Below are 15,573 nucleotides of genomic sequence, written 5' to 3' on the forward strand. Positions count from 1 at the left end.
AAGGTGAACTCAAGCTGTTTTGGTGAAACATGGCTGCCCAGCTTCTTATTACGACTGTTAAAATGCTCGATAGTGCAATTATCTGCTGAAGCTTAACCTCAGTGTCAGAATGGGGAAAAAATTTGATTTAAGTGACTTTGAGTGCCAGACGGGCTGAAAAATGCTGATCTACTGCGACAGATCACAACCCTTTGTAGGGTTTACAGTGAAACAGTCTGAAAAAGAGAAAATATCCAGACGCAAGAAAATGTCTTGCTGATGTCAAAGGTCAGATTAGAATGTCCAGACTGTTTTCAGATGATAGGAAGGCAACAGTTACTCAAATAACCACTCGTTACAACCAAGTCTCTGAATGCCCAACATATCGAGCACTGAAGCAGATGGGCTGCAGCAGCAGAGGACCTCAATGGGTGACACTCATGTCAGCTAACATGATGTTGAGGCTACGCATGGACAACAAAACTTGACAACAGATGATTGTACTGATGAGTCTCAATTTGCTTCAACTGCTACAGTGGTAGGGATTAGGAGTACACAAGAGGAAAGCATTGACCCATCCTGCTTTGTATCAGCGTTTGTCCTGCTGCTGGTGATGTAATGGTGTGTGATATTTTCTTGGCATGCTTTAGGCCATTTAGACACCTGAGCTTCATTTGTATGGCACAGGCTACCTGATTATTGTTGCTGACAACAATAGCGTGTCATGTCACACAGCTCAAATCATCTTAAACATGACAATGAGTTCACTTTACTGAAATGGCCTCCACAGTCACCCCATCTCAAACTAATAGAGCACCTTTGGGATGGAACAGAAGATTCACATCATGCGTGATGTCAGTATGAAGCAAAATCTCTTAGGAATGCTTCCTGCGCCTTGTTCAATCCGTACTATGATGAATTAAGGTCGATCTTACTCTTAAAAGGCAAAAAGATGTCCGACCTTGTACCACACGGTATAACTATGAAGTGAGTGAGCCAGTGAGTGTAAATCACTTCAAAAATGAAGATTCAGGATTATTTTAAATTAAGTTATTAAATGACAAAACTTTATAGACCTGCAGAGAACTAAAAGAAATGATGATTTATCATGATCGATTATTATTATTATTATTATTATTATTATTATTATTATTAGGACAGGATGATTACGGTTTTCGCATTCTTTGCATTTCGCATTCTTTGAGGTAAAAACACAGACTGGGCCTGTTCAGCAGGTTGTTTTACGTTGCATAACACGTCGTCATGTGTTACCACTGTCAATTACATACCCCGTGGTGACGTTTGGCCGCAGCGTGCAGGCTGCCGGGCCCATGCAGGGACATGGTGGGAGCGTCACTGTTAAAATAGCTTATCCAATGAGAGCAGCCCACGTTTCCGGGCGAACACGGATGTGCACCTCGCGGACCAACCATGGAAAAGTAGAGCAGATAGGGCGGGGACGGCTCTGGCAGAGGGGCAAGGTTTCGTTTACAAAGTGTAAGGACGGTCAGCTGTTCGGCTTCAGCAACAGACTAGTCGTTTTAACTTTAAAACGAGTCTAGAAAATAATTAATTCAGGCGGGGTAGTGAATTTAAGCTGCTAGTTCTTTTGTGAGGGGAGGAACCTTTCAGCGATACGACTCATTTCTACACGGAATACTGTCCGATTGGGACCGTAAATTCACCGTCGTAGCTGTTCTGTAGAGAGGGGAGACCCATGAGGGTGTAATAAATAACAGGCAGATTTCAATGAAACAGACAGGCGCTTTCAGTCGAAGCGGACGCAGAGCTGTGAAGTTGGCTGGTTCCGGTGTTAAAGCGTGAATCCGGGAAGAGATGGAGCCGTGTCGGCGGGCCGGACTCAGCGGGGTCCTGTGCTCCCTGTCACTGCTGTGTGTCATCCTGGACATCCAGCTGGACGGTAAGACCCACTTCACGTTAAAAGAAAACAAAAAACAGCCTGCTTACTCACTTGTTTGTCGTCTTTAGTGCTAAAAATTCATCAAGCCGGCTTAATTACTGACCCCGAAACTGCTCTTAAAATACTAATACAAAAAAGTAATTACTATATCGTTGCTCTGATTTAAAGATACCGGCTATTAATCTGTAAAAGTTAAACATGAAGGCTTTAAAAGATGTTTCCAAGGGCAGCATCCTTACAACCAGGGGCGTAGTGAGGACTTACAGTCCCAGCACCACCTGCTTTTACCTGTGTCAGGCCTCTGCCCTTAGTAATATTTATAGTTCAGTTACATTTATATGTTATTTTAAAAACACTGATTGTATAAGGTTTCGTCTTGCAGTAATACTCCACTTTCACTTTTCATTACATCGGTTTTCTTTAGTTTCACCCCTCCCTCGTTCCGCCAGCGCTAAATTACTTTCAGCTCTACACTTAACTGCGTACTTTACTACTAAAGGTGAGGTTTAATACACAGTAATTGTACTGTATTTAAGTATTTCTCTACCTTCTGCTTCTATTCCACTATATTTTGGATGCAGATGGAGATTTTAAGACTTTAGTCGCTTATTCATTTGAAGATTAACTGCATTATTATAGATCAATGCCTATAAGCAATGTAGAAGGATGTAAAACAGTCCTCAACTGCAATGATCCACTAATATAATGTGTATGATTCTGAAAAGTGCCATTCTGTGTAATGAGTACTTTCACTTTAGGTAGTTAAAATATATTTTGATAATGTGACTTGTGCAATATTTAGCATAAAAGTGCATAAGAGGTGAATAAGGGAGAGGGAGTGGGTGAAGATGAGTGAAAAAGGAAAGCGGTGAAAGAGATGGTTTAGAAGATAGTAGGGAGACCTGCTGAGATGATCGCTCTGGTATAAAGACAGGAGACTGAGGTGAAGATGTTAAGAGTTTCATGGGAGGATGGAAAAGAGTGGAAATGAGTACATCAGAGGGAAAGGTCAGGCTGAGCAGTTCGGAGACAAGTTAGGTTGTTGGTCGGATGCCGTAGCTCGATTGTGCGTTTTGAATCTTTTTCTGAGCTTGTGCAGCCTCTGTCATCAGAAGAGAGGTGCAAGTGTGTACATTATTATTACATTATTGTGCCCCCGTGGGGAAATTGCTCTCTGCATTTAACCCATTCACTCAGTGAAGCAGTGGGCAGCCATTGGGCGCCCGGGGAGCAGTGTGTAGGGACGGTACCTTGCTCAGGGGTACCTCAGGGTAGCTGTTAAGGGGAATCGAACCCCCGACCTTCCGATCATGGGGCAACCACTCTACCTACTGAGCTATCCCTGTGAACAAAAGACAAACACACAAAGAACACTGGGCTACACTGTGGTTTCCTTCTATAAAGTTGTCCCTCTTCAGTGTTTCCAGCGAGGCTCACACCCAGTTTTATGTTACAGGCGTCTTTGGGGAAACTCAGGCTGAGATTGAGCACCACTTGGAGATGGGCCGCAAACTTTTGGCAGCTGGTCAGCTGGCTGAAGCCCTGTCCCACTACCACTCTGCTGTGGGTAAGGTTACACACACAGACACGTTCTTGCCACTGGCTGACATTTTCAGTCTACACAGTCGGTGCTTGTCTGTACAGTCGAGAAAGGTGTGTTATTGTGCGGTAAAAGAGTTTAGAGGTTCAAAGCTTGTGTTTGTTGCTTTTGTTAAAATAAAAATGAATAAATTGTGATGATGCATTTTCCAGAGGGTGACTCTAAGAATTACCTGACCTTCTACAAGCGAGCTGCAGTGTTTCTGGCCATGGGAAAGTCCAAATCTGCCCTGCCAGATCTGACCAAGGCTATCCAACTCAAGCCCGATTTCTTGGCTGTAGGTCACTCGCTAGCCTTTCTTAATGTCTTCTATCATATTCCATTTCTTCTGCCCTCTTCAGAGTCTTCGTCATCCTATCTTTTCATCTGTTTGTATTTTTCAGGCCCGCTTGCAGAGAGGGAACATCCTGTTGAAGCAGGGCAGCACGCAGGAGGCACGGGAGGACTTTGAGGCAGTGGTAGGTTTTATAACGTGCTGCTTTTGCAGTCCTAAATCACTCTCCCACGTATGTTTGCCACAATAATATGTACCTGCTGTTCCAGCTGCAGCGGTCCTCAGACAACGAGGAAGCTCAGAACCAGCTGATGAAGGCGAACGAGCTGGAGGAGCTGCAGGAGGAGGCCCAGGCCGCGTACCACCAAGGGGACTACAGCACAACGATCACTGTGCTGGAGAGAGTTATAGAGGTAGGGGTCTTGTTGGTTAATTTTATTTTTCATTTACAATCTTACCAATACCAGCTGCTTCAAAGTGTGATTTCAAATCTGATTTTAATGCCTCAGCATTTTAGTTATTAAAGGAATCACTATGATCTTTGAGCTGATTGCTCATTTATAAAAAGTTTCCGTCTTCCTCTAGATCTCTCCTTGGGATCCGGAGTCTCGGGAGCTCCGCGCAGAGTGCTACATCCGGATGGGAGATCCACAGAAAGCCATCCAGGATCTCACGCCGACGACGCGGCTTCGCAACGACAACCGCGCCGCCTTTCTGAAGCTCGGCAAGCTGCACTACAGCCTCGGCGACCACCACGAGTCACTCAAGTGAGCGTCGTTCCTGGAATAAACAAATAGGTCTGGCTTGCTCAGCCACGCAAATGAAGTCTCACTTTTACCATCTATTCACACGCAGCAACGTCAGAGAGTGTCTGAAACTCGACCAGGACGACAAGGAGTGCTTCAGCCACTACAAGCAGGTGAAGAAGCTCAGCAAGCAGCTGGACTCGGCCGAAGAGCTGATTGAGGACAGCAGGTGGGTATTTCTGTTGGGCTGAGGCACTTCGCTTCCACCTGCATGCAAATGAGAGTTTCAGAGGGCAGCTATAGTCTCAGCCTCTGAAAGTGGAACACATACAAATGAGGGCAGAATTATTAGCACAGCTATGAAAATTTTCCCTTTGCTTTTAACAGAGCAAGGGATTTTCAACACAGCATTTTCTTTAGAAAGCATAAATTATAAATATTTTCACACAGTAACAGAATAATTTCATAAAAGAAGAAAAAATACCAGAGTCAGTGTTATTAGCCCCCTAAAAAAACCACAAACCACTGCTGTGCAATGATTTGCTGTAACTTGTAATGCTCAGCTTGTAAGTTAAAGTTAAAACTGAGGGTTATCGTCCAACTTGCACACAGCAAAAAACTTCAGCAAGAGTTTGAGCTGTCAATGAGAAGACAGCTGGTCAAAGACAAAAGAAGACAGTTTAGACTTGAGAAAAAGAATGGCCGATGCTCACGTTGCAGGAGGCGATATGCAAACATATCACAGCGTTTTCCAAGTGTTAAAAACTGGAGCGAGAAGCATCATTGCAAAATTCAAAGAGAGCCACACAGTGCAGAACAAGCCTGGAAGAGAAAGGAAACTAAGAAGACCCCAGAACAACATGACAACGACCTAAAACTCAGGGTTAAGAACAAGCTCCAGAAGACTAGAGTGAATGTCCCTGACTGGCCTGGGCAAAAGCCCTGACTTAAAAAATCTGGAGGCGCTGGAGATTCATCAAAGAAAAGTGAGTTGTGATTCCTCAGGACACGCGTGAGAGCCTTATTGAGAACTAGAAGAAACAGTTGCAGGCTGTTAACCAGCAAAGAGAACACAAAACCGAGTATTAGCAGCAGGGGGGGCTAATAATGTCGATGCAGTTAGTTTTTATGACATATTTGTGTTTCTGTGCCCAAAGTAAAATAATGTAAGCATCCAAAATAAAACAAGCATGTTTGGAAATGCTGTGTTTGAAAGTCCTGGCTCTCTTTAACGGCACTTATTTTATTTTCATAGGTGGGATAATAATTAACTCGTCTGTACATTTGCAGCTTGTAAACTGTGAACTGCTTCAGTGCCACAGCATGTTAAGTGCTTTGACCTTTAACTGTGTTTCTCTCCCCCCATTAGGCATCAAGAAGCCATAGAAAAGTATGAATCAGTAATGCAGACGGAGCCTAATGTCCCGTACTACACCAACCTGGCCAAAGAGAGGATCTGCTTCTGTCTTGTGAAGGTGGGAGAGTGACGGCAGCTTTTCTCACGAAGCGATGCTCATTTTTCTCCTCTCACATCCCCCAGAAGATGTGGAACCTCTAAATAAATCATCATTTCCTTGCAAACGCACTGTCCTAGTTCTCAATAGAGTTCAGTCTTAGTTTGTAATCATTCACCTTTTGCTTCATATCATTTCCAGATTAAATCAGCGACCGAGGCGATAGACGTGTGTTCGGAGGCCCACCAGAGAGACCCCCGCAACGCCAACGTCCTCAGAGACAGAGCAGAGGCCTATATCCTCAACCAGGACTACGAGAAAGGTGACAGTCTTCTCAATGAATGCAACTCAACTCATCCCATGCTTATGTCCTGTTATGATGTCATGAGCCTATCGTAACCATAGACACAGCTTCCATCTCAGAACTGCACACGCAGTATCAGAAGATTTTTATTGATAATTGATGATTAAAGTAAAACAATATTACATAATTAGCCTCAGATATGTGGTACAAATAATATATAGGAGTAATCTGTAAATCCCTTGTGTGTCATGCAGCTGTGGAGGACTACCAGGAGGCGAGAGAGTTCGACGGCGACAGCAACGATATCAAAGAGGGGCTGGACCGAGCCCAGAGGCTGCTCAAGCAGTCTCGTAAGAGGGACTACTATAAAATCCTCGGTGTCAGCAGGTAACCAGTCCAGCCAGCTTCAACATAAACACTACACGTTTACTTTATTTTTCTGATGCCAAAGTCAACGCCCGTCAATATTATAAGAGGGCCCGCTAACGCTCAGAAACTTCCTCAGGAGTGCCAACAAGCAGGAGATCACCAAGGCGTACAGGAAGCTGGCACAGCAGTGGCACCCCGACAACTTCCAGTCTGAGGCCGAGAAGAAAGAAGCAGAAAAGAAGTTTATCGACATCGCATCGGCCAAAGAGGTCCTTACTGATCCAGGTCAGCAGCCAGCCTTGTTATTTAGTCTTTACAGCCACATTTCCACACCACCAATATCTGATTTTAAAGAATTTCCAGGATTTTAGACATACTTTACTCATCCCAGAGGGAAAGTCACAAATTCCAACAGTCTCCATAAACATCCATCTATTCATTTTCTTCCACTTATAGACTTGAAAAGTCTCCGAAAACTCCAATAGCAATGCATGGTGAGCAGCATGTATTACAGTCCAGAACACAAGCATTAAAATTAGTTGGGCTCATTTAGAAAGTTTGGCTTTCTCAGAAATGAAGTTAAGCTGAGCTATGAGAACATTCATGTGAAAGAAACGAGCGGCTTCGTTCTTCTTTTCACAAAACAGACCAAAAAATGTTGCTCAGCAGACGTTAAAACTGCAGCTCTGCAGTCAAAGAACAAACATTTACTGACTGTCAGGTTTTGTCTGATGAATAGACTGATGTCATTTTGGTATTGTGACAGTAGGGGGCAGCACAGTGGCACCTAAGTTCAAGTTCACCATCATCACAGGTCCTGTAAAAAATTGAATAGAATTGTAAAAGCAGAAGAAAATGGATGTTTGTCAAACCAAGTCCAAACTAGTTGATGTTGATCGTTTACTAAAATGTTAACGATCCTGTTCTCTATTACTTTTTTTTTTTCCTAGAAATGAGACAGAAGTTTGATGCGGGCGAGGATCCGCTGGACCCAGAAAGCCAGCAAGGAGGCGGCGGAGGTCAGCAGGGCTGGCCTTTTCACTTCAACCCCTTTGAATCTGGCGGCAGCTTCCACTTCAAGTTCCAGTACAACTAGAGAGCAGGACTTGACGAACACACGGGCGGGGAGGGGGGGTAGTGTCGTTTTAGGTGGATTGGATACTTTGGAAAAAACCTTCGGGGGATTTTGGAGGACGAGTCTTCCTCAAAAGCTCTGCGTCAGCCTGGACGCAGGTTTTTGCAAACTTTTTTTTTGTTATTTTGGACTTTTTACCACAAAATCAAAGGACCTACCTGTGGTTACTCATAAATTACGTTGTGCTTGAAGAAAATGAAGTCTACAGACGAGCTCCGTAGGAAATGTGTGACGGCTGGAAGCAGTGTCCGCTCTTATTCTTTCTTTGTGCCATTCTTTGAAGCGCTACTCGGCGCCTCCTTTTTATTTTTAGTGCCGTGACTCTTTGCTTGGAAATCTGTACGTCTGTCCGTTTGCTTGCAGTATTCTTTAAAGGTCTACTGATTTCAGTCTCTATTTTTTACCACGTCGAGACGTCTCTACACTAGAGAAGCAGGATTTTTATATTTATCATTAGACCTGTGGCTGTTGAGCTATATTTATGGTGAAACTCGAGCACCGCTACAGGAAACCTGTAGGTGTAAGAATTTCAATATCCTATGGATCTGAAGTCAGCGTAGGTGCTCTGTGATGTATACGTGTATATTTTTAAATTTAAATCAGCGCCTCCTGATAGCTAATTGGAATAATTCTGTGTGAATTTTGGTTTGGAGATGTTCATTTATATCCAGGGGCAGACATTATGGATGTAAGTGCACAAAATAAGTGGAAAAAAACAAAGTTTAGAAAAACAGCCGCAAATGACTGCATTGACATTTAGAGTATTTCTGTTCCTCCCCTCCTCCTTTCAAGGAAACGTTTCGAAAGCTTGCACTTTTACTTTGTTTGAAAAGGCCACTTCACTCCTGAAATGTTACTGTAGGCCTTTGAAAAGCCTTCCACACACTCCCGTGTGTCTTCAGTGGCTATCCGAGAACCTCATTTATAAATAGGTGTTACTGAAGCGTGTCTGAGCTGCTGCTTTATTTTTCCCGAGGTACACCATATCTACTTCACGAGCAGCATGTTTGGATAATATTTATCCAATGGGTCGCACTGACACATACGAACTTCATACAGTTTATAAATGAGGTTCTTGCAGCCACACGGGCCACACAGGTGAACCGAGATGATGTTTTTAAAGACTTTATTTTTTAGCACAAATTAAGTTATTTTGTCTTTAATAACTTGAGGACACACTGACTGTAACCAGCTTCTACTGCTTGATTGTGTGAACAAAATGTGACAGGCTCTCTTTGTATTTAACTCTGAGTGGGACGGTTTTGTTTCTGGGTTTCTTTTGTTGGAGGCTTTTTTTTTCCTGTTGCCAAACTGAGTCAGCTGACAAGCTCAAGTGTATTAAAATATTGAAACAAACGCATTTTTGCTCATTTTGTTTTGCTGTGTTTTAAAGCGAGGCGAGGACGGCAACACAAAGTGTCAAATAGGGCGATTTATTTTAAAACACACTGTAATAAAGACGGGCACTGCAGACACTGAGACACATACAAGTAAGCTCTCGTTTACTCACACCTCATGCACGCCCACACCATTTCTGCACTCGCTGCATTGTGCAGCAGTTGACGCAAACGCACTCTTTCATCAGTCGCCGAGGGACTGACTGAATCCACGACATCGACACAGAAGGTCTGCGTCCAAAGAGTCCGAGAGACTGACGTCGTCCGTTCTCCTGGGATCGACCACGGCCTAGAGTCTGGCTCGGCAGGACTCAGTCACATGAATGCTGTCCAAACAGACGGAGCTCCGTCAGTGGTTAGCTCCGAATCCCTGTGTGTCGTCCAGGCTGTCTGCCTCCACCTCGATGGACACCACGTGGTGGCCGGGAATCATGGCCAGGCCCAGGACTCTGGGTTCGCTCTGGGAGAATGTATCTGAAAAGAAAACGAGACAACAGGTCAGACTACACTTACTGTGTGATACCTTATTAAGCACACCTGCACGTTAATGTAAATACCAAGTCGGCCAATCACATGGCAGCAAATCAGTGCATTTAGACATGTAGTTATGTAAACATCAGAATGAGGAAGAAAGGTGATTTAAGGGGCTCTACTAGTCTGAATATTTCTGAAATTTTCCCACACGACCATCTGTGTGGTTCATAGAGAAATTTCTGAAAAAGTGAAAATATCCAAGCTGATAGGAAGGCAACAATAACTCATTACAAGCAACGTACGCAGAAGAGCACCTTTGAATGAACAGCACATACAGAAAGAACAGCAGGGCTTTGCCCAATAACAACAAAAGAAACATTAAAGCAGGATGTTGTCTGGTCTGATGAGTCTCAATTTATACTGTGACATTCAGACGTTTGTTTAAAGAGCTACCCCGCAATGTACCACTGGCTACCAACATAGCATAGTCTAAATACCTGCAGCCTAACTGGGGTATTTGACTATGCCCACCCCTTTATAACCCCAGTCTAACCATCATGCCATGAAGCTCAGATTATCTCAAACTGGTTTCTTGAACATGAGAATGAACTCATTGTACTCGAATGGCCTCCACAGTAACCACATCTCCTCCAACAGAGCATGTTGAATGACAAAAGCATCGTGTATGAGTTTCCCACAGCTGCTGGTTCTGATCAGTATTATTTTTAGCTTTATTGATAACCTTTAAGATGGTTTGGCATTGAGTAAAGTCACAGTTTGATAGCACACCTGTGTGTTTAAATCTTTCCTGGAAAGACACTTCAAAGACGCTTTGATAATACAACACCATAAAAAGTGCGAGGTGTGAAAAAGAGCAGAACAGCCTTTTTATACGGAGTCTAAGGCATCAGTGGACGCTGTGCTCAGGTCGCCTCTGCGTACCTGTGGATTTAAGGAATTCCTGAGCTGAGCCGAGGATGACGTTGCAGTCCCGGTCAGTGCAGAGGAAAAGGCCCACCAGAGTCCGTCCGTCTGTCATGCGGATCCTCATGTTCTTGTTCAGGAGCCCCTCCAGCTTCTGCCGTGCCTGAGATGATGAGGACACTTCAGACTGCTCCTGGGTGAGGACAATAAGGGAAAGTGAGCAAAATAAAACCTAAGCTGAGGGCTAAATTATTATTTAACAGACTACTTGGCACATTATTAATCCATTATTATATATTTTTTGAAAGAAGCCCTGTTTAGACACATGTAATGACCGCTGTGAAATTTTAGCTTCATATATCAAACACTTCTTAGTATACATTTTTCTCCATTGACCCACTTTCATAATGTTTTTTGACCCCAAATTTTGAAATCCGACAGTGTTTGAATGTGAATATCTCAAAAACTATTAAAGAAAAATGTGTGAAATTTGCACTGGTGTTTCGTACCATGAAAGGGAATCGGGATCTTTTTTGGGACACATAAACCAAAAAAAGGATTAGCTAGATAAAATGTGAGAAAATAAATTCCATGCACTCCTGTTAAATCTCATATCTCTTAATACATACTGATATCTTTTTTTCCTGGTACAACTTGTCATGTTTGCTAAACACAGAATAAAAGTTGAATGAAAATGACATTTTCTTAATTTCTGTGACCAAGAATTTCATGTTTAAAAGCTTTCTACTTGTTTTATGTTACAGTACTGTGAAATGAATCAATATACCATTTGGAAACTGTCACTACTGCATTTTACAAATTACAGAAAGGAAGGCCTGTGGAAATGTAAGGACTTTATTTTTAATAGTTTTGAGCTATAAAAAGGCCTGAAAGTAGGTGGATGAGACTTAAAACATATATATTGAAAAAAAATGATATATGAAGCTAACATTTTAAAACAATCACTATATATATCCAAACTCTGGACTATAAAATGTTTAGGTAAATCTGAGACGGTCGAGGAAAAAATAATGATTTGAGACAGAATGACCAAACTTTGCATTTTGGTGAGGAGAACTCAACACATAGTGAATCTCTAGTCTGTCGTTCATATAAACAGTTAAATAAACGCAGGTTACCAGGTCAGATGTACAAGCTAATTTGTTAGCCACCGACTAACGAATTGGCTACAACTGAAGCAATGACAATGTTGAAATACTTTTCAGTTTAACTATTTTTTAATCTCAGTTTTGACATGTTAAACAGCACCAAAAACCCCGAGACAAACTGAAAAATTAAAACGAGAAACACATACGTGAGTCGAAGGGCCGTTTTCCTCAATCATTGTGGCCATAACCTGCACCTCTTCTTCTCCTCCGGCATTTGCTTACGGAGCAATTTCATCGACGGACCAGCGAAACCGGAAACGATCCAGTTTTTTTTCTTCTTCTTAAAGGGGAGGTCCGTTAGGATGCTGCTAGAATTTTTTAAAGTTTACATTATTTAAATGATAAATATTAATAATAATAAGTTAACATTTAAGTCTGTAAATTTATTAATTTTAAGAGGAACTACCAGCTGGCACTGATCAAAGACGCCATTAGCCTCGTTTTAGCACTGTTTGCTAAAGCCTTTTAAAAACTCATATACCCATACTTTTCAAAAACGAAAACTATTACGTGTTCAGAGTTTTATTGTCGGGTAAGTCTGGAGAATTTGGAGTGTGGCATTTTAAAGCTCGCCTGTATGTTCCCACCGTCGCCACAGGTGGCCGCTACAGGATCATTTTCCCTTCATTTCCTGACACATCGCTTTAAAAACACTGATAAAATCACTGAGATTTCTATCTGATTTGTACGCGTTGCTTAACCCACGAGCTTCACTGAAAAGATGACTTGTATAACTTACCAAGTGTTACTTAAAAATCCTTTCTAAAGTACCACATTTAAAACCTGGGGGGAAACTGCTAAAGTCATTACAGTGGTTATGATTGTCGCAAAAATATCATTTTCACTGCACTATTATGGCAACACAATAACAACAAAGTCGCAATATCTGCAGAACAAATAAAAGCAGTCAAGTTAATTTGACTCAAAATAAAAGTAAAGAGAGAGGCTGTCAGCATAACTGCAAATGAAATGAACTGTAACACACACTGTAGAGGAACCAATAAGCAAAAGATCCACGGTGCCAAACATCTAACAGAACCATGAAACCCAATTACTTACAGGAAAAAGAGAACAGAGAAGCTGCGTGAGAAAAGAAGAAACACTATGATAGTAAACCTCTTTTTCTCAAGTGCCAAAAATCGAAATCTAAATGACCGCATAGATTAAATGTTACACACTGGATAAGACAGATGATGTAAAACTGGAATGTTGGCATGTGAATATAAATATCTGGTTTGCACTTTTCTCTCAAAGTAGAGTTTGAAGGAGGGGCTAATAGTTTCTTTTCTATTTAGTTCCTACGTTTTCCTGCGTTTTTTTTTAATTATTATCGCCGTGAAATATTTTAAAAGACTTTAAAAAGAATTTAGAGTCAAGATTTATGTGAGTCATTCCCGAGAAAGGAAAGATCAAGTTAAGATACAATATCATAAGATCAGACAAACACTGTTCAGCAAACGACCCGGAACAGATGTAACTACTGATGTTTAAAAAAGCATGATTTTGTAGAAGATATACTCTTGTGCAGCAGCATTTCATCATATATTCACTGTATATCGACGCATCTCTATGTGAATGAAATGAATGAGAGTGAAAATAGAGCCTCAGCTAGGTGGTGTGCATAGTTTTTTTTAAATCTGAACTAAAGTCATAATCCACAGATCTTCTTGTAGTGGCAGTGAGTGCTGGCCTTGCTGCTGACTGTGCTGATGGTATCTTGAATCCTTAGAAGAGGGATGACTGGCATCATAGTCGTAACTAAAGGTTTGTATCCTCTTTATCCTTCAAAACTCCACGCATAGCATGCAAAAGAAGGCTATTTTGTGTTTTTGACCCATCTGCAGAGAAGTGTAGGAGCACCCACATTAAAAAGCTTTTAATATGTGAGGTTAAAGTCATTATCAATGGCATCCCTAACCCTAGTGCTGTGTTTTGGAGAGAACCACATCCTATCCACACACCCATCCATCTAGCTCCTTCTGCTTATCAGATTCAGCGTTGTAGTTGGAGCCCGTCCCAGCTTCTTGGGACACTTAAAATGGCACATTTTAATAGTTTAGGTTAGAATGATAATCACAGATGATGACCTATGCCTCATGAGTTAAAAGTAAACCTGTGAGGATTTACTTTCTTTTACTGTCCAAAGAAGCCTTAACCCTAAACCTCGATGTGTCACACTTTATCTGGTGGATGTGGATGTTGCTGATTATGTCCTTTACAGTCTTGATGTAGTTAGATAGTTCAGGAGTTTTTCATCACCCTCTCCCTCTTATGTCTCTGATAAAACTTTCCCATAAATCATCATCTCTCAATGTAGACGGCCACAACTGGAGCCCATTAACTGGCACAATTAAACCCCAAAAAGCACTGTGTCCCACCTTTACTTTTTATCACTTTATTACCGGTACAAGTGTTTCACTGGTCAGGGAATACGCTGAGCCAAAACTCAACTGATCAGCACTTCTTCTGCTGCTAATTCAATCCCACACCAGCGCCTGCTGGATTGGCCCCCGCTGCACGCCTCTTATTTAAGCATTATCTGCTCCCCGGGTCGCCTCAGTTCAGACAGCTCAGCTCTGAATGGAGCTCAGGAGCCGGTGTCTTCCTCTGTGTGTCACACTGCATAAAATCTGGGTTAGCTGGAGCGCAGCACCCAGGGGAGGCTTTTCTCTCTCATCCTCGACATGTCTCCCTGCCAAACGGACACGGGGAGTGTTGGTAGCGGCGGGCGGGTGGGCGGGGAGGGGGAAGGCGGGTAGTCACAGCAGAGTAGCGCAGTATGTCAGGGCCTACGGCACATGAGAGCCCTGGCTGCTTTCACCCTTTTTTTTCTTTTGCAATAGCATAGTGAGAAACATGCACGGTTATGAGTACAGATACTTCACTCACACACATAGGTAGTGTGGGTTAGGGTATGTAAGCTACACACACACACACACAGCTTCCACATCACCAGCCTCTCAATCTGGCAACCGCAGACACCTCAGTGGCCAGAGGCTTAGTGGGTGGGTGGATGGGGGGACTCCAGTCACACACACACACACTGTGATACACTTTCCCTGCACTGACACACACAGACATGTCTCCTCTGCCCATGTTGTCTTGCGTTGCGCCGTCTCTCTCTTGGCAGATGTGGCCTTTGGATCAGACACTAATTAAATTCCTCTCCTCTCATTTGTGGGCGCGGGGCGAGCTGAGCCGAAGCAGCTCGAGCACCTGTTGCAGCAGCAGCAGAGAGAGGAGGAGGAGGAGGAGCGTGCTCAGCAGGCGAGGCGTAACTGAAATGCTTGTTTACACGATACCCAGTTATTGGTGTGGGAGCCACAGCTGACAGAGTGACAGATAGCATAGACGGAGCGCTGAACTTGGAGACGCGGAGGCTTTATGAGATGTCACAACGGCTAGGCTGCCTGAGTTGTCGGCCGTGTGGTCGGGATGTCTTTCAGCTTCGGACACTTTTATAATTCCACATTTCCCCCCTCCTGCGTTCACTTACAGATCTGTTGGGACAACAGGAGGGTTAGAGAAGGTTGTATCGTGGTGAGGTTCAGGGAGATTTAGGCGTGCTTGCACTGCAACATTTCAGTTATCTTCATATAAAACTTCCTTAGGTTGTTTAACAGTGGATGACATATCTGTGTGTGTGTGTCAATGTGTGTACATGTGGCTTATGGTGTAAACCACAATGTGTGGTCAGTAAGACTGGAAAGGTGGTTCACTGAGGTAACAGTGAGCCTGGATTCACAATGCTTGCATTTCTTTATTTGCATGTGCTCAGCATGCAAACTGAATGGAGTGTAAAAGGCCTTTTGACTTTGGTGTGGCCT

General features: G+C 42.9%; 3 protein-coding genes across 3 annotated transcripts in view; 2 read left to right on the plus strand and 1 right to left on the minus strand.

Annotated features, from left to right (window-relative positions):
- The first annotated feature begins 1,432 nt into the window (after positions 1-1,432).
- dnajc3b (DnaJ (Hsp40) homolog, subfamily C, member 3b) lies at positions 1,433-9,142 on the plus strand. Its single transcript, XM_085451154.1, has 12 exons — positions 1,433-1,900; positions 3,357-3,467; positions 3,653-3,777; positions 3,884-3,958; positions 4,044-4,187; positions 4,360-4,541; positions 4,630-4,749; positions 5,890-5,995; positions 6,176-6,296; positions 6,533-6,665; positions 6,784-6,932; positions 7,598-9,142. The coding sequence occupies exons 1-12, from the start codon at positions 1,816-1,818 to the stop codon at positions 7,741-7,743; spliced, it is 1,497 nt and encodes a 498-aa protein (XP_085307280.1). The 5' UTR covers positions 1,433-1,815; the 3' UTR covers positions 7,744-9,142.
- Positions 9,143-9,194: 52 nt separating this feature from the next.
- naa38 (N-alpha-acetyltransferase 38, NatC auxiliary subunit) lies at positions 9,195-11,998 on the minus strand. Its single transcript, XM_085451158.1, has 3 exons — positions 11,893-11,998; positions 10,596-10,770; positions 9,195-9,653 (listed from the first exon to the last, which is right to left on the minus strand). The coding sequence occupies exons 1-3, from the start codon at positions 11,929-11,931 to the stop codon at positions 9,529-9,531; spliced, it is 339 nt and encodes a 112-aa protein (XP_085307284.1). The 5' UTR covers positions 11,932-11,998; the 3' UTR covers positions 9,195-9,528.
- Positions 11,999-12,065: 67 nt separating this feature from the next.
- chd3 (chromodomain helicase DNA binding protein 3) overlaps positions 12,066-15,573 on the plus strand; it is a 62,374-nt gene continuing 58,866 nt past the window's right edge. Inside the window, exons 1-2 of the mRNA XM_085451150.1 lie at positions 12,066-12,278; positions 13,408-13,510. The gene's annotated coding sequence lies outside the window, so the exon portion shown is untranslated. The remainder of the gene's footprint in view (positions 12,279-13,407; positions 13,511-15,573) is intronic.

This window comes from Copadichromis virginalis, linkage group LG3, assembly GCF_057382275.1.
Source record: "Copadichromis virginalis isolate Kocher_CV1m ecotype Utaka linkage group LG3, C_Virginalis_male_GT1.1, whole genome shotgun sequence".
Lineage (NCBI taxonomy): Eukaryota > Metazoa > Chordata > Actinopteri > Cichliformes > Cichlidae > Copadichromis > Copadichromis virginalis.

Bases quoted from the DNA above. Each gene is read 5' to 3' on its own strand.
- dnajc3b (XM_085451154.1), top strand. From the start codon at position 1,816: ATGGAGCCGTGTCGGCGGGCCGGACTCAGCGGGGTCCTGTGCTCCCTG. The intron at 3,468-3,652 runs GTAAGGTTACAC...TGCATTTTCCAG, and splicing joins CCACTACCACTCTGCTGTGG to AGGGTGACTCTAAGAATTAC. The intron at 6,666-6,783 runs GTAACCAGTCCA...AAACTTCCTCAG, and splicing joins AAAATCCTCGGTGTCAGCAG to GAGTGCCAACAAGCAGGAGA.
- naa38 (XM_085451158.1), bottom strand. From the start codon at position 11,931: ATGGCCACAATGATTGAGGAAAACGGCCCTTCGACTCAC. The intron at 10,771-11,892 runs GTATGTGTTTCT...GTCCTCACCCAG, and splicing joins AAAACGGCCCTTCGACTCAC to GAGCAGTCTGAAGTGTCCTC. The intron at 9,654-10,595 runs GTACGCAGAGGC...TTTTCTTTTCAG, and splicing joins GGAATTCCTTAAATCCACAG to ATACATTCTCCCAGAGCGAA.